This window comes from Oxyura jamaicensis, chromosome 13 (assembly GCF_011077185.1).
Source record: "Oxyura jamaicensis isolate SHBP4307 breed ruddy duck chromosome 13, BPBGC_Ojam_1.0, whole genome shotgun sequence".
In the NCBI taxonomy this organism is placed as follows: domain Eukaryota; kingdom Metazoa; phylum Chordata; class Aves; order Anseriformes; family Anatidae; genus Oxyura; species Oxyura jamaicensis.
In genome coordinates this window covers 5,601,114-5,628,510 of record NC_048905.1, presented here as the reverse complement: position 1 = coordinate 5,628,510, position 27,397 = coordinate 5,601,114, and the positions used below count along the sequence as shown (strand labels likewise).

General features: G+C 46.0%; 1 protein-coding gene across 7 annotated transcripts in view; it reads right to left on the bottom strand.

Moving 5' to 3' along the window:
* KCNIP1 (potassium voltage-gated channel interacting protein 1) overlaps positions 1 to 27,397 on the bottom strand; it is a 376,470-nt gene that overhangs the window by 8,871 nt on the left and 340,202 nt on the right. For 5 of the 7 annotated variants that reach the window (XM_035338443.1, XM_035338444.1, XM_035338446.1 and 2 more), the window contains exons 2-4: positions 9,559 to 9,683; positions 3,351 to 3,420; positions 1,112 to 1,182 (exon numbers count right to left, since the gene is read on the bottom strand). In XM_035338443.1, the coding sequence (XP_035194334.1) occupies positions 1,112 to 1,182; positions 3,351 to 3,420; positions 9,559 to 9,683 (266 nt within the window). Of the gene's footprint in view, positions 1 to 1,111; positions 1,183 to 3,350; positions 3,421 to 9,558; positions 9,684 to 14,596; positions 14,602 to 18,375; positions 18,409 to 24,816; positions 24,822 to 27,397 lie in introns of those variants that run through there. The other 2 variants (XM_035338448.1, XM_035338442.1) reach the window with 2 other exon arrangements.

Genomic DNA, 27,397 nt, shown 5'->3' with positions numbered 1-27,397 from the left:
ACCACTCTTGGTACCTCATTTAACGTACCGAGTCCTCCCTATGTTACCTCTGCTGGCTCTGCATGGGGCAGCGCACCACTCTGCTCCTTTTTACCATGGCTCAGAGGAATTAAGATTTGCTGAACTATACAAAAAAGGGGACAAAATGCTTGCATTTGACAATCACTAACGAGACAGGTTTGCCAGGAAGGAAAGCTCAGCACTTTTTTTTTTTTAATCCTTGCCTAAGGATTCTGCTGTGCCTCAGTCTATTTAGGTTTCTGGAAGTCTCTCGATGTTCTTCTGAGCAGCTGCCATATGCAAAACTCCCACTGCAGCCATCGCTACAGAGATGCACATATGCATGTGGCAACATTCCCACTTTACATTCGATAAATGAAATATTTTCCTCAGTTGCACCTGGAAACTAATGGAGATCTTGGCAGTTTGGTGGCAAAAGCAGGACTGCCAATGATTTCCAGTTTTATCATCTCAGTAAACTGCCTTCAAAACCACGAAGCTCATTCTTCACCGGTCTATGACTTGGCATCTCCCTCTGTTGCCACCTGCACCCCCACCACTGGGCGTGTGAGCTCTATAAGGACAGCTATTCTTAGCCACAAGCCTTTTAGTTAAGGGGTGGATTGGGTTTCCTTAGGGCCCAGCTAGCTGAAAGCCTTGTTCAACATCTCAAATAAGCTCAAAAATATGTAGTATATTCCAGGAACATACCAATGTAACCCAATGCATGGTAGCTGCAGAAAGCACAAGACTTACTGGCCTCTCTTTGCCATCCACGTTATCTGTGCCACTCGCTGGTCTCTCTCCATACAGGACCATTCTTGACCTATGTTTTCTCATAAATCTCTGCATTTTCTCCCTCTGGGATTAACACTTGCTGTGGCACTGACTAACGTGACCTGCATGTTTCTTCAGTAAATGGAAGCATGCAACACCCTCTGCACTGAAAGCCTTTATTAAACTAAATAAGAACTTAAACCATCAGCGGGTTTTAGCCAGACCTCTGGCACAGAACCCAGGAAATCCTACCAGCCTACCATGAAAAACGGATGGAGAAGCTAAAAGACAAGACGGAGAGAAGAGGCATCAAAACAACATGCAAAACAATTACCTCAAACTTCACTGAGCCATTTTGTGCAGTGTCAAAGGCATTGAAGAGATAATGGGCATACATGCTGGCATCTGAAAAACACAGAGGGCACTGATCGGTACAACAGTTCGGTCTTATGCTCCAATACTCCAGGCAACGCTCATGACCTCGTTTTCTTTCAGGATAAAAACGAACTGCATAGCATCGCCAGATATTCTATGAGCTGGTAAGTATTAATGCGGACTCGTGTATACCCTGCACCACCACGCTTAAAACAGCTTTGGATGCAAAATCTTGTATTACGGTGGACATGACCTGGTTAACGGAGCTGAACTTGAAAGAATCAGCAAAAACCAGCCTGTAAGCACATCTTGAGGCAAATGTAGTACTAGATTCAGCAGGAAAAGCAGGAACAGCACCAGAAGAGGGACTGAATTGCCTGTGCTTCCTTACTCTGCCTCCTGCTTTGTGTAAAATACAGCAGAGGTCCCCGGGGACTGTCCAGCCCCAGCGGGATCTAGTTCCAGTAACACGAGTTTGGCCCACGGCTGTTAGAGAACGATCTCATCTGAGACTTCTTCATCCTTTCCATTCTTAAGGTGGTGGTTTCAGAAAAGCTTTTCTATTGAGAAGAACAGCTCCTATGGCCACATGAAGGCCAGCTGCTACCCAGGGAAAGCAGTAATGGTATGCAGAAAAAAAATAAAAATTGTGAACTTGAGACCTTTACCGGCCTGCTCTCTGCAACTCACAGCACTCTCTGGGTTCCTATAGACCACCTTTTGAAGATGGAAGTAAGTGACATTAGATCCACATAATTATTTCATTGCTGTTTGAACAGCCATGCTCTCTCGTCTCCCCTGTTCTTTGCCTCTAGAGCACAGCATTAGTCAAGCCTGAGTCTTCACAGGCCGCGTAGGGGTGCCTGCGGGAAGCCTGGTGCCCTGCGCTGTGCCCGCAGTCAGGTGGAATGACCCAGCACCTCCTTGCTCCCATCTCTATGAAATCACTAAATATTTCCACATTATTCAAATCTGTAAAAGTGTGCAGAAAACTTAAATACTTAAGTTACTGTCATCCATATAGATAGAGTACCTCGGACTCGAGGAAAAAAACCCTAGCTACTTCATTTTTAAGAGAAGGATTCAGAAATAAAATAGCTCTACAAGAAAAGACAGATTTATTAGAGGGACACTCCCACAAAATAAGTCTTATTAAGATAAACTGATTATCTAAAATGCTAAACGAGAAGGTTTTTGTTTTGTTTTGTGCTTTTCAATAGCATATAACACACATTAAGAAATACCAGACCACTGGTAACATCTGGTGACAGATTTGTAAAACCAAAAACCTGTCAAGGAGAGGAGCAGGGTGTAACAGACACGTCACAGCCAGGATGACACTTTCTAGTAAGTCAGAGGTACTTCACTATCTCTGGGATGCACAAGTTAATCCATGCAAGCCATAGAAGTGAAAGATAGTCTTTGAGAAATCTGATACCTCTGAATTTATAACACTAAGGTTACACAAACCGTAAGGGAGAGGTGGGGGGGGCTGCACACCCATCACTTACTTCATTCAGTTGGAGAACAATATCTCCACAGGACATAACCAGTTAAAAGATCCTACAGATTCTTGACAGTTTTAAAAGGCAAAAACATGCATTATTTGTGAGTTTTAATGCGATACTTCAATATTCCAGTGCATGAAGTGACCTTGCTTTAGTCACACTAACACCAGAAATGATCATTTCAAGGAGTTAGGTGTTCGCACATCAACTAAGAACTGCACCAAAAATGTCAGGGAAGTTTTTATTAATTTGCAGGCCAAAATTAGGTCTGAAATCCTTCTGTGCTAGCTAGTACATTCACAGCAGTCCAACAGCAGGGAAGCACAAGCACACTGAGGCAATTCATTTACCTTTCTGCTACCCAGAACGTCAGTATAGAAAACAGACTCAGTCCCCAGTTTCTCAGAGCAGAGCAGTTTAGCAGAGAATAAAGGGCTGACAACAACTAGCAATCTCTGAAGTGGCTTTGTCTATGCCCTTGTGAAATAACTGTTCAAAGGGCCTAAAACAATTTTCTTCCACTGCTGTTTGTGTTTTTAAGATCCTGCAGACCTTAAGCTCAATTAACTTTTCTAGCACAGATTATCCGAAGTAGTTTTATTTCTAGCACAAAATAGTAGTTTTGCAGCCAGTTGGCCATAATGAATGTTAAGGCATGCTTCGATAAACCTCACAAAGTATTCTGCTTACCTCCATGAGGAAAAAACTGTGCATAGATCTGTTTGAATGTCTCTTCATTAACAACCCCACTAGGACATTCCTGTTGAAAAACCAAAACAAGAAAAAATAATCAAAAAACCACCCCAGCTCTGTAAAGGTTCATTTGCAAAACTCTACAAGCCCAAAGAGAGCAATTACACAAATCGCATCCCCGTTCCCACAGTGTTCTGGATGTACAAGCTGTGCAGCTGAAGAAATTAAAATAATTCAGGCTGCCATTTCCTCTTAAGCATCTCATAGACTTGGTTCACCATTACCAACATTTTTAACAGTGTTTTCAGCAGCGTTTAATTCCTGTTTTACAAGACAACCTGGAAAGGTAGCTCATGCCTTCTGTCGCACGAAGCCCTCATCTAATAATTCTAAGTGATGTTACTGCCAGCTAACACTTCCCCGTCCCCATCCTATGCCTCCACATATATTAATTCATTAATCTTCAGCATAAGACTGTAGCCAGATACCCTGACATCAGCTCCATGGAGGCTAACAGCACATACCAGCAAACTCTTGCAAAAAAGCTTACAAGTATAAGGCTTCAGAGCATAACATTTTAACCTGTTTATCTGGGCAACTCAAGTAAATTCAGGAACAAGTTTGGCTTAGTTACGTGCAAGCAAAGAGGACAACTGCAGCTTGGGGACCCAGATCAATGCCTGCCTCCCTGCTGCACTGGTGCCAGCTCCATGTCTTTTCCAGGGCAAGGGACCTCACTCCTCCAAAATGCAGCTACGAGCCTGCCCCGGCTGAACCCAGAGGAAGGTCTGGAGCCTCAGCTGACCTCTGGGAGCTGGCCTGATCAACCCTGCTTTTTTTTCCAGCAGTCTGTCAAAAAAAACCGTGCCAAAACAGAGAGGGAAGTTTCCAGCCCTGTGGTTATGAACACAGCTGATTCCTCCCTTGTTCGGCCACCTTGAGCCATTCCTCAAACTTTTACCCATCAACCAGTTTTGAAAGCTGAACCAGAGCAAAACACCACCTAACCACAGCACCGATCCTTCACAGAGCACAGGCTGACGGGCACAAAAAACCGACAGCTTTCTCCCACATTCAGAAACACCGCCTGGCACAGACGCCCAGGCTCTGTCCCCACCTGCAGGTGTCCGATCCTGTTCGCAGCAATTGCCCCTGCTCAGCGGTAGCCAACACGTGCCCCAAAGAGCACGGACACACGGCATCCCGCACTGCAGACCAGAGGCAGACAAGTGCTTACTCCGGTAGCCTTACAAGTGATTCTATGTGGGATGAGCAAACCTAGGGAGTTTAAGAAAATCCCTTTGAATTGGTGGCACAGAAAGCTGGAAGATTCAAGCCTCTGACTACTTATTCATGAGTTCTTTTGATTATCTTTTAAGAACAAAAAGGACTTTGACAAGAAATTCTTCCTCCACAAAAAGTCTATAAAAGAGAAAAATGCTTTTTTTCAAGCCTCTGATCTGCCAGCATCACCTGCTGCTGATGTGCATTCACTAACCAAGGAAAAGGACAGAATGAAGGAGAGAAATGGCTTTATCCTGCACAGTCCCAGAAGAGGAGCAAGGAGGGGTACCTTAGGCAACACCAGAGGCAACTCCTTAACCACACGCAATCCGTGCCTGTCTGAGTTAGGGCAATTAGATCGGGTTCCTTCCCCCCAGTTCAGAAGAGATCCTGATGTCTTTGACCTGCCATTTGGGTAGAAAGCCATTACTGATTTGGGATTGATTTTAGCTAAGTAAAGGTGAATTTGTTGCTTGAAAAACCCTAAAGTTATCCTTCACTCGCTGCCCTTCCATCAGCTTGGTTTAAGTGTTGCAATGAACACCCAGACCCTGCGGTTTTGCCCTCCCTGGGGCCGCCCTCCTCCAGCACCAGCGTTCAGGGCTTGCTCCAGAGCAAGGGGCTGAAAAGATCGACGGGGGCATCCACCACCAGGGGCTGAAGGACCAGACCTCAGCTTGTCTTTTGCACAGAAAACTAACAAAGCTTTCTGGTTTTGTTGTCATGAGACAGCATCCAGTCACGGATAGAGGTTTTCTTTCTGATCACGGCAATGCTGAACCACCCCAAGGCCCACTGTGGGCCTCTGCCGAACTTCAGAGGCCGGCACACGACACAAAGAGGCATTCCTTCCTTTCGTCTGGGTGATATGAATATAGAAATTGCCAAGAAGCACAACCAACCACCAGTGACCAGTGAGCCCAAGCCTGAGGAGAGCAGGCAGGCTGCTGCGGGCCTTCTCCTCACGGCGGCGAGGCCTCTTGCAGCAGTTGTCAGGGGGCCTGATTACGATTTCTAGATTTCCACCTGATCCTTATTGCTCCTGATGCTCCACCTGGAAGCCGAACAACCGCTTGCATCAAGCCTCCAGGAGTGCTGGGGAGAGGCAGCGCTGGCATTGATCACCCTGCTTAGCTCTGTAACTGGGTTGCTTTCAGACACATATGCTAGTACCAATTCATTTGCACTTAACTGATCACAATTTTGTTTTGTAAGCGTCAAATAATGCTCAAGAGGCCTCATTAGTGCCACAGCACAACTTAATACAGCTGACTCAAAGGAAATGTCTCTTGTGAGAAGGAGCAGGTAAGCTCCGTGCCAGTTTAAATTCCACTGCAGACAGCAGAGGTTTACTCATTCAAGAAAAATTTCTTGGCAGTACGAAAAAGCACAATCCTTCACTCTAGCATACAGAAAGCCCTCCTTCATCAGCAGTGGGTTAGACTTCAGATCTCTCTCTTTTCTTCAGCCTACAAATTCTATCAAAATGCCTAGCACAAAATGTGAATGCTTTTTTTTTTCTTATATCGTTGTCAAGTGCAGAAAAACCCCGCATTTTCCAAAACCCAACTATCAAGCATTGGCACTGGCAGTATGAGCCACATATATGAATCTACCTTCTTAGACTTCTTTTAAAACCACAAAGGAGCTGAAACCACATTATGAGGAAAAAAGAAATCAAAGAAAAACGTACTTGCTGTACTTTCTTCTGCTGGAATCAGAAATTAACTTCATTGATTGTTTCCAAAGATGTACAACGCAGCCAAGCAGGGATTATCAGCAGAACTGAAAGGGGGCTATGCATAACGTAACCAGCCCATCGAGACTGCTCCTGGCTAACAGCCAGCCCGGGACAAGGAGTGCTCAGAGGGACAGGTTTCACTGAACTGGAAGCATCAGTTACCTGCCCACAGACTTTCCTGTGTTCAGGCTCCAGAATCCAGATTTGCATCTCTAAGCAAATAAACAGTCCACGTATTTATTCACCTTCCCATGTTCTCCCAGAGACATGCGTATACGTGGGGAATTGTGGAAATACCAGAACCCCTACCTTGCTCACACCACTTGACCTCCCAAAACCTGATTTGTTCCAGATGATTACATCTCACACGATGCTCATTCACCCACTGCAGATTTGCTAAAATATTTGCACTAAAACAAAGTCAGAACATCTCTAACAGTCCCTCGTTGTTTGCTGTTTTCTGATTTAGCATTAGAAAAGTATCCCTGGCAGCCATTTCCTCTAACAGCACACACTCTCCTGAAACAAGCAGAAAACTCCAGAAAGATCCCAACCCTTTTACATTTATGCTCTGAATCCAAATAACATGTCATGAGAAACGTCTAGAGGGGACGTATTGAATCACTGAGTCCAAACCTCTGTTGTTGGTGGTCACTTGATTAATCGCCGATTTATCAGTTTTAATCTTAAAAATAGTTTCTCACTCTCCTCCCTTCTATTCCGTAGCTGATGCCAAACTTCACTCCTCTGCGGAGTGGGAACTTTCTTCTAGTTCCAGCTCATGCCGATTTTGCTTTTTAGATCAAACAATTCTCTCTTCTGATGGATTTACAGACAGAAGCAATCACATTTTATTTTGTTAAGCTAAACCAAGGCAGGATCCACCCAGGGCTCTGCTTTTTGCCGTTTCAGTTATCTTGCTCTTACAGACTGACAGCCAAAGCAGTTGGCCCCAGCGCTTCATCTCAAGCTGGCTCCAGCCTGGCAGCAGCTAACTCCGAGGTGCAAGACAGACTGTTCTGTGTAACACACCTTGGGGAGGAGAGATCTGCCAAAATAAATGAATCCTTTTGGTTCCGGTATCAGGAGATACTGGAAGACAGCACCCTTGCATAACTGGATAAGAAAAGGGAAGGCACAGACAGAGGGGACTTTTGGCCACCCAGCCAGGTTAGCACGCTCTGCTTTGGTGGAGCAGCTACAAATATGAATTTGGTGAAAGCCTCCAGTCCAGTGCAGAAACACCAGACCGCCTTCCCGCGGCAGCTCTCACTCAGCCTGGAGACCCTGGGGGTCAGCTCCCGGGGCACGGTGTACATCAGGATGTAAGGAGAGATTCATTTGGTCTCACAGGATTTGCTCTTTCAGAGCAGTGTGAATGGCCAGCATTTATTTTTAATGACACAGAGAAAGAACAGGTGAGAAAGAACAGGCTTAATGACATTTCAGTTCTTTGCTGAGCAGCTTTACCGGCTGCAGAAACCAACTGAATACAGAAAAGCCTATCAGCAACTTTCAATTATTAGAATAATTTGACTCCTTCTAAAACTCTGAAGCATCTTTTCCACATCTTTTCTACCCTAGAAATCACATATTTTTAGGACTTGCTTCTGCTCAAGCACCTGACAACTGCTGTAACCTGATGGGTTAGTGCTGCAGCAGTAGGAGACCAGAACCTCCCTCAGGTGCTTCGCAGCGCTCCAGGTGAGCAGGGATTTGCTTCCTGCATGCCGGCACCTCCCTGAGCCAACACACCTTGTGTCCATGCTGCCTGGCATGGTCCCAGGCTTGTGGGGCACAGGGAAATAGATTTTGGAGACAAAAGAATGCCTGGAAGGAAAAGCATTGGGAATTAGGACCCTGGTCAGACCGGGCACTAGCCTGGAGGCTACACCAGGCTGCGTAGCTCCAGACTGCAGCTGGGCTGAGAGGGGCCTTGTTGTCCCTGTGCCCATTCCACGTGCCTGTAAAATGCTCTGTGGTAACCCAGGTGTTGCCTCGTGATTAAACAGGACCTGTGTGATCCCTGAGAGCAAACAGAAAGTAGAAGCTAGAGAGAAACAATGACTGTATTCCCATGGGCATTTTGAATCTCCAGATGGCACTGTAACATCATCCCAAAAAGCAGATGGTTTGGTACAATAGGAAATATGGTAACAGCTGAGACAATTTGACTACTGTGCATAATTACTCATTCCATTGAAACCATGATTTATAGGCTACAAAAGCTAAAGCTGCCCTTTCAATTTAAATCTTAAATATTAAATCTTCATGCATGTTGTGTGCCTAGCAGCTGGAGGAAAACAAACTGCTTTTCCTAACGACATAAAACAGCATCTCACCAGCACTCCCAATTAATACCAAGACCTTTGGGGAGGTCTTTCGAAAGAGTTTAGGTCACAAGTTAAATGCACTTGTTTATCATTGTTCTTGCCCTGGGAGGTAATGCCTCTGGTACTGCAAAATGATAGCAAAATTAGGAGGGACAAGGGATAAACGTCAGACCTGCTGAGTGAGAGCTGCAAGGCTGAAGCTGTCTGTTTTGCATCCTGGCTGCTGGCACAGCCAGCTCCTGCTCTCAGCACAGAGCAGTGTTCTCCTGGGGAGGATTCCCATCCAGCACAGCAAGGAAGGTATTTCAGAGACCCTAGCAAAGCACTGGTTAAGAAAGCGCTGAGTTCTACCACTCCAGCCTTGTTCACTACTTACACTGGACTTCGTAGTCCTCATGGGCTCTGATAACATCCTACTAGGAGAGCAAGAACTCTCCAAGCTAGGGAAAGGGGGGCAGGGGTATGACGACACAACAAAATCCTGAGCAACTAATCACAAGCAAACAGTGTAACTCATCTTCCAGCATTAGGAACCAACAAGAATTAAATCAGTAAACATGAAAACATTTTCAGATTCTCGTGAAGTACAGACACAGTTGAGGAAACTGCAAGCGTGTTTACTGACAGGGAACAACCTTAATGAGCATTGTGTGCTGCATGTTCATCCAAACCCAGTTTTAGGCAGATTATGGTGAGGGACATCATGAGCTCATTTTGCTGTGGCAGCGGATATATAGTGCAAACCTCCTGATATTTAATGGGGGAAGGATACAATATGCAGCTGAGCAGTTCAGGCTGGTAGGGATACATACATATTAGACTTAGTTCACTGTGGTATCATTCTTACATTTTTAAATCCTCTGTAAAGCACTTGAAGTTCTCTTTTAGTGAAATTGGTTTGTGCTTCAAGCTGTTCCAGTCCTTCGGGTCTATGGCACACTGTAGTCATTTCTAATTCATCTTCAATTTTATCTGAAAGAGGAGACAGGAAAATATTTATTTTGGTTATTGCCTTCACTCTGTTAACATGATGGACAGGAGAGATTGTATTTCAAGAGCAACAGAAAAAAATGAAACCATCAATGGAACTGATCTGTATAACTGTATTCAATCTCTTGAAAGCAGAATAAAAGCCGTATGAGTAAAGCAATAGCTCATGTTTGTTATTGGGGCTGCCAATCAGCACCCCATTCACAGAGCCAAAACCGATGGTGAGAACAGAAGGATAGGCAGCAGATACAGTGCTCCAAAAGGCAACACCAGATACCTCCTATCTAAATATTGAAACAACACTGAGACATAGGCCTTTCAAAGTACCAGCTTTAAAGAAAGCTGTGCAAATATAAGTAAGTGAACAGACGTGCTTAAGCATATTAGACAGTGACCTTACACTGAGGGTAAACAGAGAGGGAAACTCCTGTATACTAACCCAAATGCTTACTAGTGGAGACACTAAGGGTCACATTCACAGAATCACAGAATCATCTAGGTTGGAAGAGACCTCCAAGATCACCTAGTCCAACCTCTGACCTAACACTAACAAGTCTGTCAGATATTATTGAATATCTCCTAGGAGAAATTCAAATTACATCCACAGTTGCTGAATCTGGAATAACACCAGCTTGCATCTATAGGGGCTTTTTAGGGAAACTGATAAGCAGTGGAAAATACGTGTGTGTGTTTTCTTCAAGAGATGACTCTCCCACAAGTAAGAAAAACCCTTGCGACATATCACATCCTGGGATATCTTAACCTCCCCTCTTTTCTGAGTTGCCTTTTTGCCTGTCAAGTCACTTTCCGCAGCAGCACAGGTAAAGCCCCAAAACACAGAGGTGCTTAGTGTGTCAATTTAAGGTCATCTAAACTTCAAAGACCAGATGCAGATTTCAGCTGACATAAAAATCTCATCTATATCCACACATCATTTGGCATAAAAACTAGTACTCCCCTTCAAACTGTTTTCAGTAAAGCAGTCATCAACTGCTTCATTATCATGGACTACACAACTCACATTATCATCAAAACTCAGTATCTGCCTTGTGAAAGCGTGTTAGGTTGTTAGGTTCAAGTATAATATAGTAGTTCTTGCTAAAAGACAAGGACTGCTCTAGGAGTGTGCAAGGAAATGGAGTCGCTCTGAAAAAAGGCAAGGCATGAATTCTGAGCAGACTGGCTCAGGGCATCAACAGACCGTAACAAAGCTATTCTTTTGTAAATTAATAAATTCTGTACTTACAAGTGAACATTATTAAAGGAGGACACACATAAGTCATCATGGTTAATTAACCTTGGTTCATTATTTCTGGATTAAGAAATCAGATGGAATACTGGTGAGATCAGGTTGGGTTATAACCAGTCCTCCTGTCCGCAGGCTCTGGGGTTTCACAGCCAGCACGTGTGGGGCTCAAGCAGCGAGGGCCCCTGGTACAGCACCGGGCAGTCTTCTGCCATGCCCCTGCCTGCTCTTTCACGCCAGGTAAGGTAACACCACTGCAGCTGGTTCTTCTAACCTGCGCTCCTGCCTGGAGTTACGGCTTACGTCCCACCGCAGAGGTCAGAGCGCACAGACAGAACAGCTTAATTTTACATGAAATATATAAAGAACAAGTGGGCTGGGGAGGAAATCTGGGGTTTGCAGCCATAGCTCGTTTCAGCCCTTTCTGTAGTTAGAGGCTATCCCATCGATGAGAACAACGAAGTCAGCACCAAAGAGCGATGGAGATCAGAGACTGCACAGCTCTCAAAAGGCAGAGCAGAAGGCTGGTAACTGACATGAGCTCACCACAGGCTACTTGTGTATCTCCATACCGTTAAGATACGCAATGGAACTTGCTCCCTTGTTGACTGGAAAAGGTGGGGAGGAAGAAAAATCCTCCTTGTGCTTGTCAACTTCACAACAAACGTCACAGTGTGTGTCAGACAGCACACACTAATTTGAAGCCTTGTGGGTTTTAAGCACACAATCCTACCGCAGTATTAAACATGCTGCAGCCACTGGCACGTTCAGCATGGGCTGCTTCAAGCTGTTCATTCTGGTTTCAAGTTTTCCTATGGAACTACACAGGTTCAAGTCAGGAGAGCGCTTACAGCTCCACGAGGTACCTCTTGGAAACTTGGGGAGATTGACTTTCAACAGTTCTTATGTACCTGACAGAAGAGGTTATTTTATATAGATATAGGCAGGAGATATGTCTTGTTGGAGGTCTTAGGGAAACTGGAGGGGAATAAAGGTAAGAGACTTTGTCATAGCATGGCATAGAATGAGAATATCACGACCATTTATGATGCAGAAAAAGTGACTGCAAAGCAGCCAGGGGCAGGAAGAGACCTGAAGGAGGCACCTTCTCCTTGCAAAGGGAACACAGAGTCTAGGAATTCTCACTGCTGTTAGAAGAAAGGAGATGGAGAAGGATGTCTGATAGAGGAAGAACAGAATGTGAAATAAGGCAAAAAGGCCATTTTCTTTGAACAAGAACGGATGTCACAAAACGAAAGAATGCAGAAAAAAAGCTGTAGAGAAAAACACAGTGGGGAAGAAAATCCTTAGAATGAGGGAAGGGGAATGAGCAGTAGGAAAAGGGAGAGAACAAAACCATTTAGAAAGGAGCCAGGGTATGGAGTCACCGCTAATGCACACACTGCATGGCAAACACCTTTTTATTTAACCCTTGGTTCACTGTGAGCCACCCAAAGTCCTTCAAAAGGTGCGCACAAGCCCAGGCTCCTTCCCCTGCATTTCCCTACTGTCCCCCAGAGCAATGCAGTAAGCACTGTACGTGGGACCCTGACTCGTTTCTTTATTCTGTCGGAAGCCGTGCTGACGGTGTATGTGCAAGCTGGGCTCTGAGCCTTTGATCTGTAACCAGCTAAGTATGTCCAGCCTTCCGCCGACACTTGCTGTTGAGTTCCTCTCAAGTTCTTTACAATTTCAATGTAACATGTAGGAGTAAAATGCTGGCTATTTAGTTTTGATATCTATAATATAATTCAGATATCTATAATATAATTCAAAGAGTAAAACCTAAGCACGCTCACATAAGCAGCGAGGCCAGTAAGGGGAGCTAGCCTGGGGGATTAACCTCATATTTTATTTGCACCCCCCAAGATGTGGTCAGTCACATTGTTTCTACAGAGGCAGGAAAGGTCCATCTGGGAAAAGTCACACTCCTAACAAAAAGTATTTCAAGACAACTAATTTTGATATTTGCCATTTATTTTCCACCACCTCCTTCTTAAGCAACCAGTTTTCCAAAGCACTTACTGGAATTTGTGTTCGTATTCTAGAGCCCAATAATTAAAGAAAGGTCTCACTCGCGGAAAACTTGCTCAGCTCTACGTAGTTTAAAAAAATAAAATCTATGGGACTACAGCTCAAAGCTCATTCTTTTGACTTACCCAGATGTCCTGTGTATGAGTAGACTGAAAATTAGGAACTTGCAATTTTTTCCCCAAACATTTTAAAATATTATTTGATGAATATTTAATTTAATAAGGACATATTGTCTTTGATAATACTAGCCTCATCCAATGAATCATTACTCCATAAGAGTGCAACTCATCTCCTTCAGCTTGCCCCGCAAGCTGCTCCTCCAGTTGGTTCCCAGGCCTTGGTCCCACAGAGCAGGTATTTCGAAGCCACATTACTGTTGCAGGCCCCTCCCTTTTTCCATACTGAGAAATGCGTTGCTTTTCTTTGTAACACAATGCAAAACAGAAATTATGAAAAATTCATCCCTTTTAAAAGGATGCTCTATTTTTTTCCATGTTTTCTCTTCCAGAACCAGCATTAATCTCTGCCTCTGAAGAGGATCTGATGGTTGCCTGCGGGTTAACCCTTGCTCCTTTCTCCTTTCCCACAGGAAATACCATGCAACTTACCATAAAATAAATAAATAAATAAATAAGAAGCCTTAGATCTGGCCAAGGGGGCACTCAAAACAATCCCAGAACAGCAATTTTACAGTATTTCCACTTCAAAAACGGGGTAAATTGTTCCTACAGTGGAAGACGCCCCGATGCAACAGAGCAGTCCTGGGCATTTCTTGGCACCTCAGTGGGGAAAACAAACACTACAGAGAATTTTAGGTGCTTTTGTTTATCACTTGCTAACAAAAAGCCATTTTCAGTGTTTTTTCATGATCATACTGATCTGTTTTAAAAGATAAAACACTTCTAAAAGGCTTAACTTCACATTAACAGGTCTCACAGATCAAACCTTCCCTCCCACGTGTCTGCCAGGTGCCTACATTTAAACTTTGCGCCTTCCTCAGCAACATCTTCTTCCATCCCTGCTCCCTACCAGCGAACACGCCTGGCTCTGGCACCAACCCGCAGGCCAGGAAGACCTGCCTGCAGAGCCCTAAGAGCAAATCCATCCCTTCCAACTCAGCTGTTCCCCCCAGCAGGTTTCCGTCATTATTTGTTTGTCTCATGTTCTAAGTCAGTTTTTATAAACCTTTATCTTCTGCTCTCTGACACCCACTAAATTACCCACAGTAATCTCAGTGGTGAAAAAGGAGTCTGTCACTTCCCCATCTACCGCTGCCTTCCATCATGCATATTGTATGGCCCCTTATTTACATTTTCATTACCACACTGGCTCAGGCCCTCCCAGATCTCCAGGATGGTGCTGGATGAAATACAAGCCCTCGCACTTAAAAGCATCCCTCTTTTCTTCAGATGACACTCACTTTATAGCGATGAGCACAAGTAAAAGTGGCTGTACAACGATACGTCGTGATGTACAGTTTCACCAGGAAAGCACGATGTTAGACACTTTATCTAGTGTCCTGTTCTTCCTTGCTTTCCTCCTGTTAAAAGCTTGGCTAACCTCCTGAGAGGTCTGAATGGGGGGAACAGGCATGGCAGGGGTTCCAACACTTCACACCTTCTTCTCTTTCAGTGCACAAGTGCACACGAGGTGGGTGTGGATGACACAAAGGGAGCGCACGTCCCTGTACAGCCCAGGAGCCACCCATGACCAGCAGCAGAGATCAGACACCCCTGGTGCTTACAGCACCCTGCTGAGCTTTTCCTTCGCACCCCAGCCCTGGCAGAAACGCACCCAGGGGGGATCCTTTCCGTGCCTGATGGCTGCAGCGAGCTGCGCCCGTGCCTGAAGGCAGCATGCACAGCTTGGCGGGGGCACCGCTTGCTCAGGTACTCACACACGCTGGTATGCTTGGGATTTGTTTAGAGCAGGAGGAAGGGGAAATAGCACTTCCAGGTTTAGAGTTTGTCCCCTTTTATGGCTGCTTCACTAGCAGGGTATGAATCCCTGGGGCTGGCAGAAGCACCCGTGGTGATCTTACTACAGGGTAGCTCCGGGTTAGAATAATTGCTTAAGTTTACATTTTGGGGGCAAAAAATCATCTCTATTTGCTTAAGGCCATCAGATAGGCACATTTTGTGTATCAAACAAAATAAGCGTGGCTTCACTTTACAAAGAAAAATACTCCTGACGTACTTTCATGCACATGCATATTTTATGGATTGCTGCTAATGAAAGATATTGCATTTCATTTCTCTTCTGCTTGCTCAAGAGCAGAGAATGAATTTTCATTAGAGTAGATCAATATTTTAACCGAATCCACTTTGGAAATTACTTGACAAGGCTTGGTTTATACATCCTTTGATATCTGTTCTAATTTTAACTTTTGTTATCTTCACAATTTGAAGATTTCCACACTTAGACTGTCTGCAAACGTGCCTGTCTTTCACTGCTGTAAGCCTTGCTGAACACAATTTGCATTTCTCCAAGTGATAAACCAGAGTAATTTAAGCCCATTCATGTAAAAGCTGTCTTGTACAGGGACGTGCTTCTTGACAAAACAGTTTTACCACTGAGGAAAACAGATTTTCAGCCACATCTGCCTACTGCTTTATATCACAGAACCAGGCAGAGGGACCCAGTCCCGCATTAAAGACAGCGAATCTGCTTAACGTGGAGAAAGATGACCTGCTCCACTATTTCACTTCCCCAGATCTTTCCATTCCAATGGACACGGGTACATTTATCTGCCATGGAACAGAAAAAGTTGTTTCATTGGCAGTTGATCCTAAAACAAGACCAGCACTGTAAGGCAGAACCAAGACAAATACCCCAAGGGGGGGGGGGCACTGTCCAGAGCCGCCTGGCAAAAAGCAGCTCCATTACCAGCAGGGGCGGGCGATGGGGCAGGGCACAACTCGAGTCCTTGTAAAGCCCTCTGCAGATAGGACACCAGGTAGCAGTCACTTGAGCTCCCAATTTCCATACAAAAACATCTAATCAATGTTGGCGAGATCCAACAATCCTTTCTGCATATGGGGAACAAATTAAATTGATCACAGACAAGGCTCAAGTTGGGTACGATAACATCAGAAACAATTGCATGCTATCTACCAGCTGCTTTTTTGGCTGCAAATGACAGCTGGGCCCAAATTTATTCACCTGCCCATCCGTCCTCTGGCCAGCAGCTGCCTCTCCACAAGCAGCCCTTGCACCAAAGCCAGCCACCTTGGTGAAGTGCCTAAAGACACCGCAGCACTCCCAGAGCCTGGTGCCCGAGCAGCAGCAATGCCTCCCTGCATCCCCAGGGCTGGCCAAGGATAACCCAGGGCCTAAAAGAGTTCAAAGGGAAGCTGTATATGATTTAATAAAAATGCAAATGTCCCCGTCCCCGGCTTCTGACGGCTGTGAGGTAAAGCCATGCAACGCCAGGCTGCACAAGAATGGGGGAGGACTTCAAAAACATTCTGCTTATAATAAATTCATGTTTGGTTAAACAAAAACCTCCAAGAATGTAAACCACAGCTAATGTGCCCAGTGTTAATTTTAAAACTGACAAGTATTAGATGAAACCAGTAATTTTACAAATACAGCAGAATGGCATTAAATTACGTGCAAGAATTATTAGACTGCCTCTTATTTTTATTAAAAAAAAGATTAGCTATGCATGAGTAGCAAGGACCCGCAGAAAAAATTAACTACAGTTTATCCACATCATCTTTAAAATCCATCTCCAGACAGAATCCCTGCCTAGACAGACCTTGGAGGAAACAGATCCTGCCAGAGGGAAACAAATGGCTGGTACCTGTATGGCTCCGCTACCTGGGTCGGGTGCGGAATTCCTGGCACTTCTGTGTATTTCCAGCCAGCCAGCAGCTAAGGATTAGGCTGTATGCAACCCGGTCAGGCTAACATGAATCCATGAGACCAATGGGGCAGATAGAGAGGAAGCCACGGGCTTGTTCCTCCTGAGGATCCCAGAACAACAGCTCAGATAACGAACAAACACGTGCCCACACATCTGCAAACCCTAAAAAAAGGGTTCAGTAAAAGCTGCTCATGACTAGATGAATAAAAATGGCACTGAGATACCTACTGAAGTACCAAATATTAAATGCATTTAATTAAACTTTAACAGTCTTTATTAATAAATTATTATTATTATTGTCTTGGCTGGAAAGATTAATTTCCGAGCCAAAGGGACTCTCCAGCCAATAAAACAGCAGAAGGGAATTGCTGGAGCTCCCTTTTCCTCAAGCTCCTCAGACTTTCAGCTCCATTTTCCCCACTAGAGCAGCAATGCCCAACTCGTTGCACACACAGGCCTGGCTGGGCTGTTCTGCCCACGTGAACCTGGGTCACCACCAGCTGCAGGAAAAGCTACATTAAGAACCAAAGCTGAACGAAGTCCTGAGACTGAGGAAAAAAGGCAAAAAATAAAAATAATAAAAAAAAGCAAGCAGAATTTTAGCACTACTTGGCTAACCCTTCCAATGATCTATGCAAAATGTCAGGTATAAATTACTTCCTCTATGTCTACTCCTTTAATGTCTTCCACTGATACATCCAGAGAAGCTAGAACAGCGTTAAAAGGAAAAGGAGGTGCTCCAAGGCCACGGGTACATGCAAAATGTCTTCTGGCACACAACTAACACCAGGCAGAGTGATTGGAACTTAAGCTACACAACGTGCTACACTTCAGTGTTTCCGCAGACATTGCGTTAATTACGGATCATTGGAAATGACACTGCCTCGGCCGTTCCCTTGGGTAAGTGACAGCAGGGTGATCTTCCACTGCACTGGACCTTACTTGCAACACCACTCGTTCTTGTTTTCCTTGCTTATTCCCACCTAAATATAGCAACATTTTTAAGTGAAACATAAGGGAACAACTTCTGGAAATGGGTGGAGATCTACTGAAAGCTTGCCGGGTTCTTCCATGGGGATGCTGCAGAAAACATTCCTTTGGGCAAGTGCTTTCCTCCAAGCAGCTGCTCAGAGAAGAATTTGCAAATAAACTTCACTAGGAGGGTTAGAAAATCACTTCATTCTGATGATTTTTGGAAAATTCCTATTCATACTTTGTCAAAGCTTCAAATGGAGAGTAATTGAACTGATAAGAATGTGACTTAGCCTCTCAAGTGGTGCAGTGGGCACACAGAAGGACTCGGCGGGTGGGTGGAAGCTGGGACTGCCTTCACCAGAGGGGACTTGGCCGCTCCCCCAGCTGGGATCCAGACGGATTTTAAGCACCTTGTATTTTGTTTGCTGCCAGCATGGAAAGGGAGAACAAACTAAGCCTGGAGGGAAGGGGGAGACCTATTTTCCTGGCTAAAGAAAACTTTTGCTACAAAAACTATGTGACCGATATAGTCAAACTGGTTTAAATGTTACCTCTCTGATACACGTAAAACCATCGGGCAGGGTCTAGGAAAAAGAAAAAAATTAAACAAAAAGAAAGTGACAACCACACACAACTTAGTCATTTCTTAACTTTAAGGTGACATTGGAGGGGTTCTGCAAAAGTGCTGCGGGGTCCCCTTTCCCAGTGACTGTAGGGTTTGTCCGTGTGTATTTTACAGGGTTTTTTGCTGAACTGCCTCTTTCCCTCACCCCAAGGGGCAGGAAAAGGAAGTCAGAGCTCACTGTCCCCTGCATGACCTGCATTCGGGCCGCATGTGAAGGGAAGCATGCAGGCAGTCATGCACCCATGCAAGCACCCACGCATGCAACAAGGCAGCAATGCAGCAGTCATCCTAGCAGCTCTGGTAAGGGGCAAGGAGGACTCAGCATGCGGTTTCTGAAGCCCGCTAACAAGCAGTATGAGGGACTCAAGCCTTCTGCTTCCTCTACAGTTGTCAAAGAGATAAAGTATGGAGAAGTAATAAAAATGGTTAGTAAGGGTGAAGAACTCTCAGGTTGTCTGGACGGCTGTGTAACTGGTGCTCTCTGCAGTCACTGCACGTGTATCACGGTCACTTCCTGCTATCCTCACATCCCCTAGGAGAAAGTTTCATTAACAAATTAAGTTAAAAGTAACAAAAAAATGTATATTTTAAAGACATGCATATGCTTTCTTGTGGTATCAGTTTCTTTTTGCCAAAGAATTTGGCGTGCATTGTAATAAAGAATCACCCTCACAGCGCACAGAGTTCTGCTCACAGTACTACTGCCTGTGGCTCCCCGACCCTGCCTCCATCAGGGGCAGCTCCTGCCCTCGGTCAGTGTGGCACCCACCATTTCCTCCCTTGCCATGTAGCTGGTGCCACCACGCTCCCCAAGCCTTCCCAGACAAGCTCTCAGCCAAGTGCTCTCACCTCCTGGTACTCACGGGAGGCACCGGTGAGCCCGCCTGGTCTCCTCTCACACACCAGCCCACGTGTTTTGTCCTCCAGCTGGCACATTGCCGTGACCCAGTGGGCACGAGGATAGGGCAGCCACCAAAGCAGAGCAGGTCCCACTGCCGTGTGCTTCCCTGTCCCGAAGGTTATGGACAAAGCAGTGTATGAAGGCTGCCTGGGATCATGCTGCACCAGCCGCTGCTTTTCTCGGGGCAGAGAGAGAACCCAAGACCGCATTCTCCCACTCCATCTCGCAGCACCCCAGCTCTGCAAAGCCCCAGGGTATCCCCGAGTGAGCTGTGACCAACTCAGGGCCTGTGCCTGCAATCTCAAAGCTGAGAAATTCCACCGTCATTTTCTAAAGCCATTTAAACCACCCTCATGCTCAGTGTTTTCCCCCTACATCAAGATAACCGTGTTCTGAAGGGGGCACGCAGAGCACAGCCTACGCCGCCCCACACGTTACAACAGCACGTGGCTGCTGGAGGGGCTCCGATTCTCACCGAGCTTTCATTGCAGGAAATGCAGCCTGCCCTCCCTGGACACAAAGCTGGATTACACTTCTTTGGGAGTGGATGTTCAAGTAGTGCAAGAAAGGAGGAATTTAGTATCCAGCAACAGATAAAACCAGCGGAAGCGTTGGGAAGCCACCGGCAGGCCACCCACCAGCACCACCTCCGTGGAGAGCGAAGGCCCGGTCAGGCAGCGCTGCCAAGCCTCAGCACCCAGCCTCGCCAGCTCTGCCTCTGCTGCTCTCGGCCCGGCGGAGGAACCGTTCCAGAGGACAAGAGCAACACGAGGAGAGCACAGCAGGCACTCCAGCGGGCTGCTGCAGTGAAAAAAAAAAAAAAAAAAAAAAGCCGGCACAGAAGACACTGACACGAGATGACCAGTAGCAGAAATGAATGCTGAATGACCAACTACTCGCCCAGGAATAGCGCTGATAGATGAACAACTACTGACACCTCCACACTTCCCCCTTCTGAATGGAAGCTTCAAGAATACTTCCGAGAGAAACTGTTCTCAAAGCACCTACAATAAACCATGGACATAAACCACAGACATAGATCACAACACATGCTAAAGGTATCAGTACACGAGGAGCTTTACCAAAAGCATATAAAGGCAATTATCAAGGTTTGATACACTCTATTGTACCACCTGCACTGTTATCAGAAGACATTCTGACCTTCTTGAACCACCAGGATAGGTCTGCAATAAAGAAAGCACGAGCAGGTTGCTTAAGGAGGTCCTGTACCTGTGCTGAAGCAAGAGGGGTTGAGCCATGAAACCACCCGGTGTTCGGGCAGTCCTGCTTCGCCGGATAACCCCCGGACAGGAAAGAAAAATTTCCCACTTCAAGTCTAATGAGCATAGTTTTAAATTTGCATTTTAACTCTAGCTAGAAACTAATTTCCATCAATGAGAACAAAGAAATGTAAATGTAGCCATTATAGAAAGCAGAACGGTAATGTCCTGATTCACTGTGGGTGGAACCAGTGCATGAAAAGAGCTAGAGTATGTGGAAAGGCGCCAGTGTAACAGTGGGTTTGAAAATATGAAGATTGACCAGAGATGATTAACAAATAGCAAGAAGACAACAGATGCCTTCTCTCCCTCTCCTCAGCACAATCCGTTTTTCTGTAGTGGGAAATCTTGTGGATTATCAAAACCTTAGACTGCAGATAATGCCTTCTGGGTATAAACATCGTTGTCTGTCTGCAGAGATGGGGAACAAAGCTCTTAAACAAAGGGGAGCAGAAAAGAGCTTTGAGTAACAATACATTTTTCTTCACTGGATGAAAAAACTCACAACGTTAAGATTCAATGAATTAATTGAAAATTAATTCCCTTCCTGATTATTAAAATAAGAACTAAGATTTTGATTCGGTCTGCATTTTTTTTTTTTTTTTTTACCAGTGAATTACTTTTTGGAAATCTGCCCTTTTCACTAAGCTCAACAGAATGCTCAGTCAGCATCCCAAGTTCATGTGCTTACAGCTGCTTTGCTGATTGAGTAGAACAAATAAAACAAACCACAACATCACTACCAACACTTAGAAAAGCTCTTCCCAAAACATGCTAACGCGGTCACCGAGGCCTTGATTGATTGTAATCTCTCCCAATAAGTGCCTCATGATTTTTTTTCCTCCCTAAAATCACATCCATGTTACAGATTCCTCTCTGGGCAGTGGAAATAAGAGCAGCTTCTGAGCAATTCTGGTACAAGGGAAAAAGAGGATATCTTCCTTGTTGTCTTACTTTCATGAACCAGAGCCATTCAGTGTAACAGGGTGCGATGGACAATGAGATGGCCGGAGGCACCTCTGCCTACATCTCTTCCTCATCAAGAAGGTTTTCAAAATCAGAAGGCAGCTTTTTAGACTCTAAACAAGAGTAATTGGCTTTTTAATGGAATAAAGGAACTCAACAGAATAGATACAAGATGAGATATGTGCAAATCCCTCACTGCCAAACATGCCACGGGGATGGGGCCTTACCTCCAGGCTTGTTTTCAGCCAGCTGCGTTGGTTTCTCTGGTACAGCAGCCCCACCACAGCCTCCCTGCTTATGAAAGAAATGTTTCTCCCTGAGGGCAGAGTCAGTGGAAGAACTACGGTCCTGCAGTTGTTACCTCTGTTACCAAGGAGGCAAGAAGAAGTCTACAACAGGCGCACCTCTGCCCTTGGCAGGCTCTGGTCAGCTCCCTCCAGCCCACAGCCGTGGCTGCTGAATTGATCTGAAGAATTACTCCCAGGACAAACACCCACAATCAATCCCCTCTGAAGACTACATGTGGCACTTTGCAAGCCATGGCTACAATTACATTGAAGGAACTCTAAAGGGGACTCCCGATGAAGCTTCCTTCTCCCACCACCAAAAAATAACCCCAAACCCCGCTCTGCTTTTCCTTATAATTCCCTACAGCAGGAAACCTCAAGCTCTATGAGGAAACTTCCCAGCACACAAATGGCCTCACAGCAGAATTCACAGTAAGGCACTTCCCTTAAGGGGATCAAAGAAACAAACCTTACAACACTGATCCCCCAGAAGGAAGACGTGCGGAACCAGTAGTATTTCACAGCAAACAGACCAGTTTAGGGACATCTCTTCGTACATCCTTAGCAGGACTTCAACTGCAGAGTGCGGGAACTGGAGAGATGCAACACCTAGTGCTGAGCTTGCACCGTCACCCCAAACCAGCTTTCTTGTTAGCACTGAGAGAATCCCTCAGCCTCCCAGCCCCTGACCAGTGTCAGCAGCGTTATCTGCTCACAGTAACGCAGTACAGCCAGACAGTGCCATTTCACAGCATTCAGCTGCTTACGAACCTCTTTCCAGCCTTGCTGCAGAAATGAACTACACCTCAGGCTGCTCACCAGCAGAAGAGGAAGGAGTTGGAGTGATCTGTAAAGCCTCAACAGTAAACCAGGAATAATAAAACTCACGCACCCAGGCTGCATCCCCAGTGCTCCCCAGGCCCCGTGTCTCCCCCAGCAGTCACTTAACGCATCTCACCTCGTTACACAGGGCTGCAGGTTCAGACCTTGGCTCCATGCTCTCTCACAGGACACTGCTCCGCTCCAGCTACGGCAAAGACTGCCCCAACGCTTCAGTTTTTCTAAACTGACACTTAGGCAGTGCTTGAAGTACATAACTGGCAAAAATAATCCAAGCATTGAAAAGAGCAATCTAAGCATTACAGCAAGAGTAGCAGGTGACAAGACCAAAAAGATGACAGAAAGCTGATGGCAAGCATGGATTTGATTAGATTAAAATAAACAGCAACTACTGAGAAGAAGGTGCACCAGATTCTTTCGCCCAGAGCTACTTGCAGCACATGCTGGCTGCCCAGCTTTCTTCTGACTCCACCACTAGCGTAACGAGGCTGGGGTTGTACGAACACATCCGTGTCCGTTCCCCTACTCAGAAAAGAGGCACCTGGCACACGACAGTGGGGCAGCGCCTCCTGAGCAGGGATGCAGACATCTCCCCGCCACGCTCCATCACAACGCTCTACAGCAAGAGCCCCTAGAAGAACCCTGTCGCAGAAACAACCGAGACTCAGGGCTGGTAAGCAGGGGAACACCCAGGCAGCCCCGGGGAGAGAGCATTCAGTCTGCCTTACCAGGCAAGAAAGATGCAGTGAGGGCAGGGAACAGCTGCAGGGCAGCGTGTAACCTGGTCACATCTCCAAAGGCAACGCCCCCAGCTGGCCCTAGCTGCCTGTCCTGTTTCCACAGGGCAAGCTGAGCAACCCGGGGTGACTTCCAAAAGCGAGGTAACGCTCACGGCAGGGGTGTCTGAGTTCCGTGGCTAGGCGTGCTTTTGCAGGGGCCCTGTAACGCAGCTCAGATTGGAGTTGTTTCTGTGCTGCAAAGTTGGGCTTTCTCTAGGTATGGGGCACCTGCTTAGAAGAAGGCAGCTGCTGAAGGTCATCATTAATATATATCTATTTTTTTTTAAATTGCTTGTGGATAGAGATGAAGATCACAAAATGTAAAGACATTCACACAGAACTTACTTCCTGAAAAAGTATTTTCTGGCTGGCTGCCATGAACCTTCCCCTCGGCTGGGCGGCCCAGCGGCTGGCGACACTGTGAGCAGCAGCAGCCCCAGCCTCCAGGGAGGGCACAAGCTCCCCCTTGCCACCAGTCGGGCAGAAGAGCCACTTCTTACTAACGGGTAACTAGCCCAGCAGAAAGTCCCTGCCACAGCCACTCACAGCATTTACCTGGTAGCTTAAACACATTGCTATGCACTTACTAGAGTCAAGTTCAGATCAGTAATCACGGATTGGAAAAAGAGTAGGGGAGCCTCCTGTGGGTGTTCTGGCAGGGGCAGAGATGGGAAACAAAGGAGAAAGTGGCGGCAGCCCCCTCCGAAGGCAGCGGCCAGCAGCGAGTGCTGGTCTTACCAGGAGCCTCGGGTGTGAGCCCGAGGCCCAAGGCACAGCTTCGATCCCAAAGCAGCAAGGGAAGAGGAAAGTAGCAAGAATATGTTAGGTCAAAGCATGATGTTTTCAGAAGAAGTGTAAGCAGCTCTTTGGAGGGCACTTAGTAAATGAAATAGTCATGGGAGAGTTCTGAATTATAAATGAAGTAACTGAACTTAAAAATTTCTTTTTTTTGGAATAGGTTATTCATCAAAAACCTCTGATGAGTCAAGACAATGCATTACAAATGGACTTATTCTCCCTGAAAAGAATTACTGCTGCCAACGTTTTTTTCCTCATTGAAAAGCAAATCAGACACTTCAAGTCCCTGATTTATGACTGCGCTGATTTCCACGAGCGCTGGTTTGCTCCAGCTTTCAGTTAGAAAAAGGCTTCTGGAAGAACAATAATCAATGAATATATAATGTGGGAGAATCAAGCAATCAAACAGTAATTAGTTCAGTGCCTAATCCAAGGACATATTATCCTTGGGTTATTGTAGAAAAATACCATCTTATATTTGCGCATTCAGGCCATTTTTAACTGCAGCCTAGAAACGGAGCTGTTTCCCCCTCCGGGGGGAGATTTTTGACCACATACACGTGGTGCTGCCCGCACACGGCCTCTAAGAGGAGCCCCACTAAGAGGAGCCCCAAGCACCTGTGAGGAAGCTGAAGGTGAACGGACAGTGCAACAAGGGCACCCTGGGGAGCGCGGGCAGCCAGAGCCGAGCTCCCAGCCTGGGTCCTGACACTGCTCGAATTCAGACTGTTTTGGAGGAGGCGTCATTTCCAAAGTTACGTTCCAGACTGGGACAAGAAAAAAAAAGAAATAAAGGAAAGAAGAAAACCCAAAAACCCATTTTCCACAAAACGTTAGTTTTGATTACGTTTTAGAAACCTCATTTTGGAAAGCCTATCAAGTTTTATTTCTCATCAGTGTTGACGTTTCATGGCAATACAGGCAGAATCTCCCCCCACGCCATGCTTGCTGTCAGCTCGTCTCCTTCCATTTGCAGTGCAGCAGCTGTGTCGGGGTGCCCGGCCCCCCAGGTTCTCACTTACGGGGGAAGTGCAGGCTGAACAGGGAGAGCTGCAATGCTATGCTCATAGCCAGCCACCCGCACAGCAACTCCACACAACAGATTTCATACTGAACATTTCTCTAGATGAATATTTACTTCTTGAGTTCCTATTTCTGAAAGTGAACTTGTTTTTTAAATGCAATTTCTGCATTTTTTTAATAAAATATTGATTTTCCTAAGGTGAAACACGGTTTTGCTCCCTCTTACCGAACAAAGTGTTCTTGCGTTTACTAACAAACATTTTACCCTCTTTGGGAACAGTGGCAGCAAAGAGCAGGATTTTCTGTGTAACTAGAGGCAATGCTGGCATCCCCACGCAGATCCCTCCTCTAACAGGGGACAGGACCGCTCTCCACCACATTATGGCAATTCACCTCTGTAAGGACTAGGAGCAGTAGAAATTGTTTCTGTCCACTCCGCTGTTCCTTCTCTGTTATTCGCTGGACACCAAGCATGCTTGATACTGATCAGAGTACAGCCTTCAGTCAGAACTGTTACCACAACCCTTTTTCAAACGACTGACTCCACCAGTGGCAGGTGCTTTGGAAGCAAAATAGCGACCGTTCAGGGGGACCATGACCCCACAGGAAGGCTGGAGTTCTGTGCACATGTCCAGCAGGTCAATGCTTAAAGCCAAGACCCAAAAGCCTTCTCTTCCTCTCTGGTTGCCAGGCTTAAAGCCAGGATTAAAACCACTGCTGAGCACCAGCAGGGGTACAGGGGCAGAGCCTTCATTGCTGCTGGGAAGTGACCAGGAGCTTCCCGGGCACTCGGAGAGCTGCACCTCCAGGGCACTCTGGCAGCCTCAGCTGCCCTCTGAATAGCCAACAAGGACAAGTGGAAGCACTGCGGGCGGTAACATGCAGAGCTTCTTTAGAAATCTGAATTTACCCGGCATTGTCCCGTCCGTTTACTGCTTAGTTCCTTAGGGCCTTGGGAGGGTGGTCCTAGAGAACTGCAGGGGGCTCCCTTGGGGCTTGACACCTTGTTGGCTAACGCTGCGCTAGGTGTAGTCTGTGGTGCAGAGGGCAGCCTGGAGGAAGGAAGAGAAACACAGTGAAGTTGCCTGCACCCTCACAGGACCCCTTCACAGCAGGAGAAGGCAGAATGAAGGAGTGAAACACGGATACTAAACAAGCACGCTACAGATCACATCCAAGTGAGACAGCATCACCCAAAAGAATTCTTTCCATCTTGCAAAAACTGTTGTTTAACTTAAGCAGATTGCTTCACATTTTGAAGTGCAATTAAGCAGAAGATAAGTACCAATTAAGCTCTATTTGCACACAAGAAACTGCTCAGAAAATATTGTTTCTATACATTCCCAGGTTTTTCCAAATGGACATGATAAACTTAGAGGAGCACACTGCTCCTGTAAGAGGCCTTTTGCACAAACACAGTGTGGCAGCAGCAATTTGCGTCAAGACACCAAACAGACTGTATTTCCCGAGAAGGAATTTGTCCCTTTTTACCTGGCTCAGTGATGCTCCCAGGACTGGCCACCAAGGCCCCCCGATGTCCTTGCTGCTCTTGGCCCCTGTTAGCCAATTGCTCACCCATCGGATGATGTTTTTGTCTAGCTGTATGCTGGACATTTTGTCCAGTAGGATCCTATGGGAAACTGTGTCGAAAACCTCGCTGAAGTCCAAAAAGATCACATCAGCTGGTTTCCCTTGGTCAACTAGACGGGTGATCTTATCGTAAAAGGAAATCAGATTTGTTAGGCAGGCCCTACCCCTCACAAACCTGTGTTGGCTGGGTTTTACAAAGGCTTTACAGAAGGCTTTTTACAAAGACTCCTATGCCCCACTGAGAAGTTGGATATCACAAAAAGGCACAGCATAAACAGCTGGAGGGAGAGGGGGAAGCCAAGAGACCAGAACACTGACTTGAGAACACTGGTCTCAAGCAACAAACAACCCCATACAATGGAAGTGAAAAACCAAGCCAGCCGCAGCAATGCGGTGGCAGAACAAGCAGGGTAATGCTCTGCTGCAGTCAATAGCGACCCTCAGAGCTCCAGTCACTGTGGGTATCGTGCTGCTATCCACACCT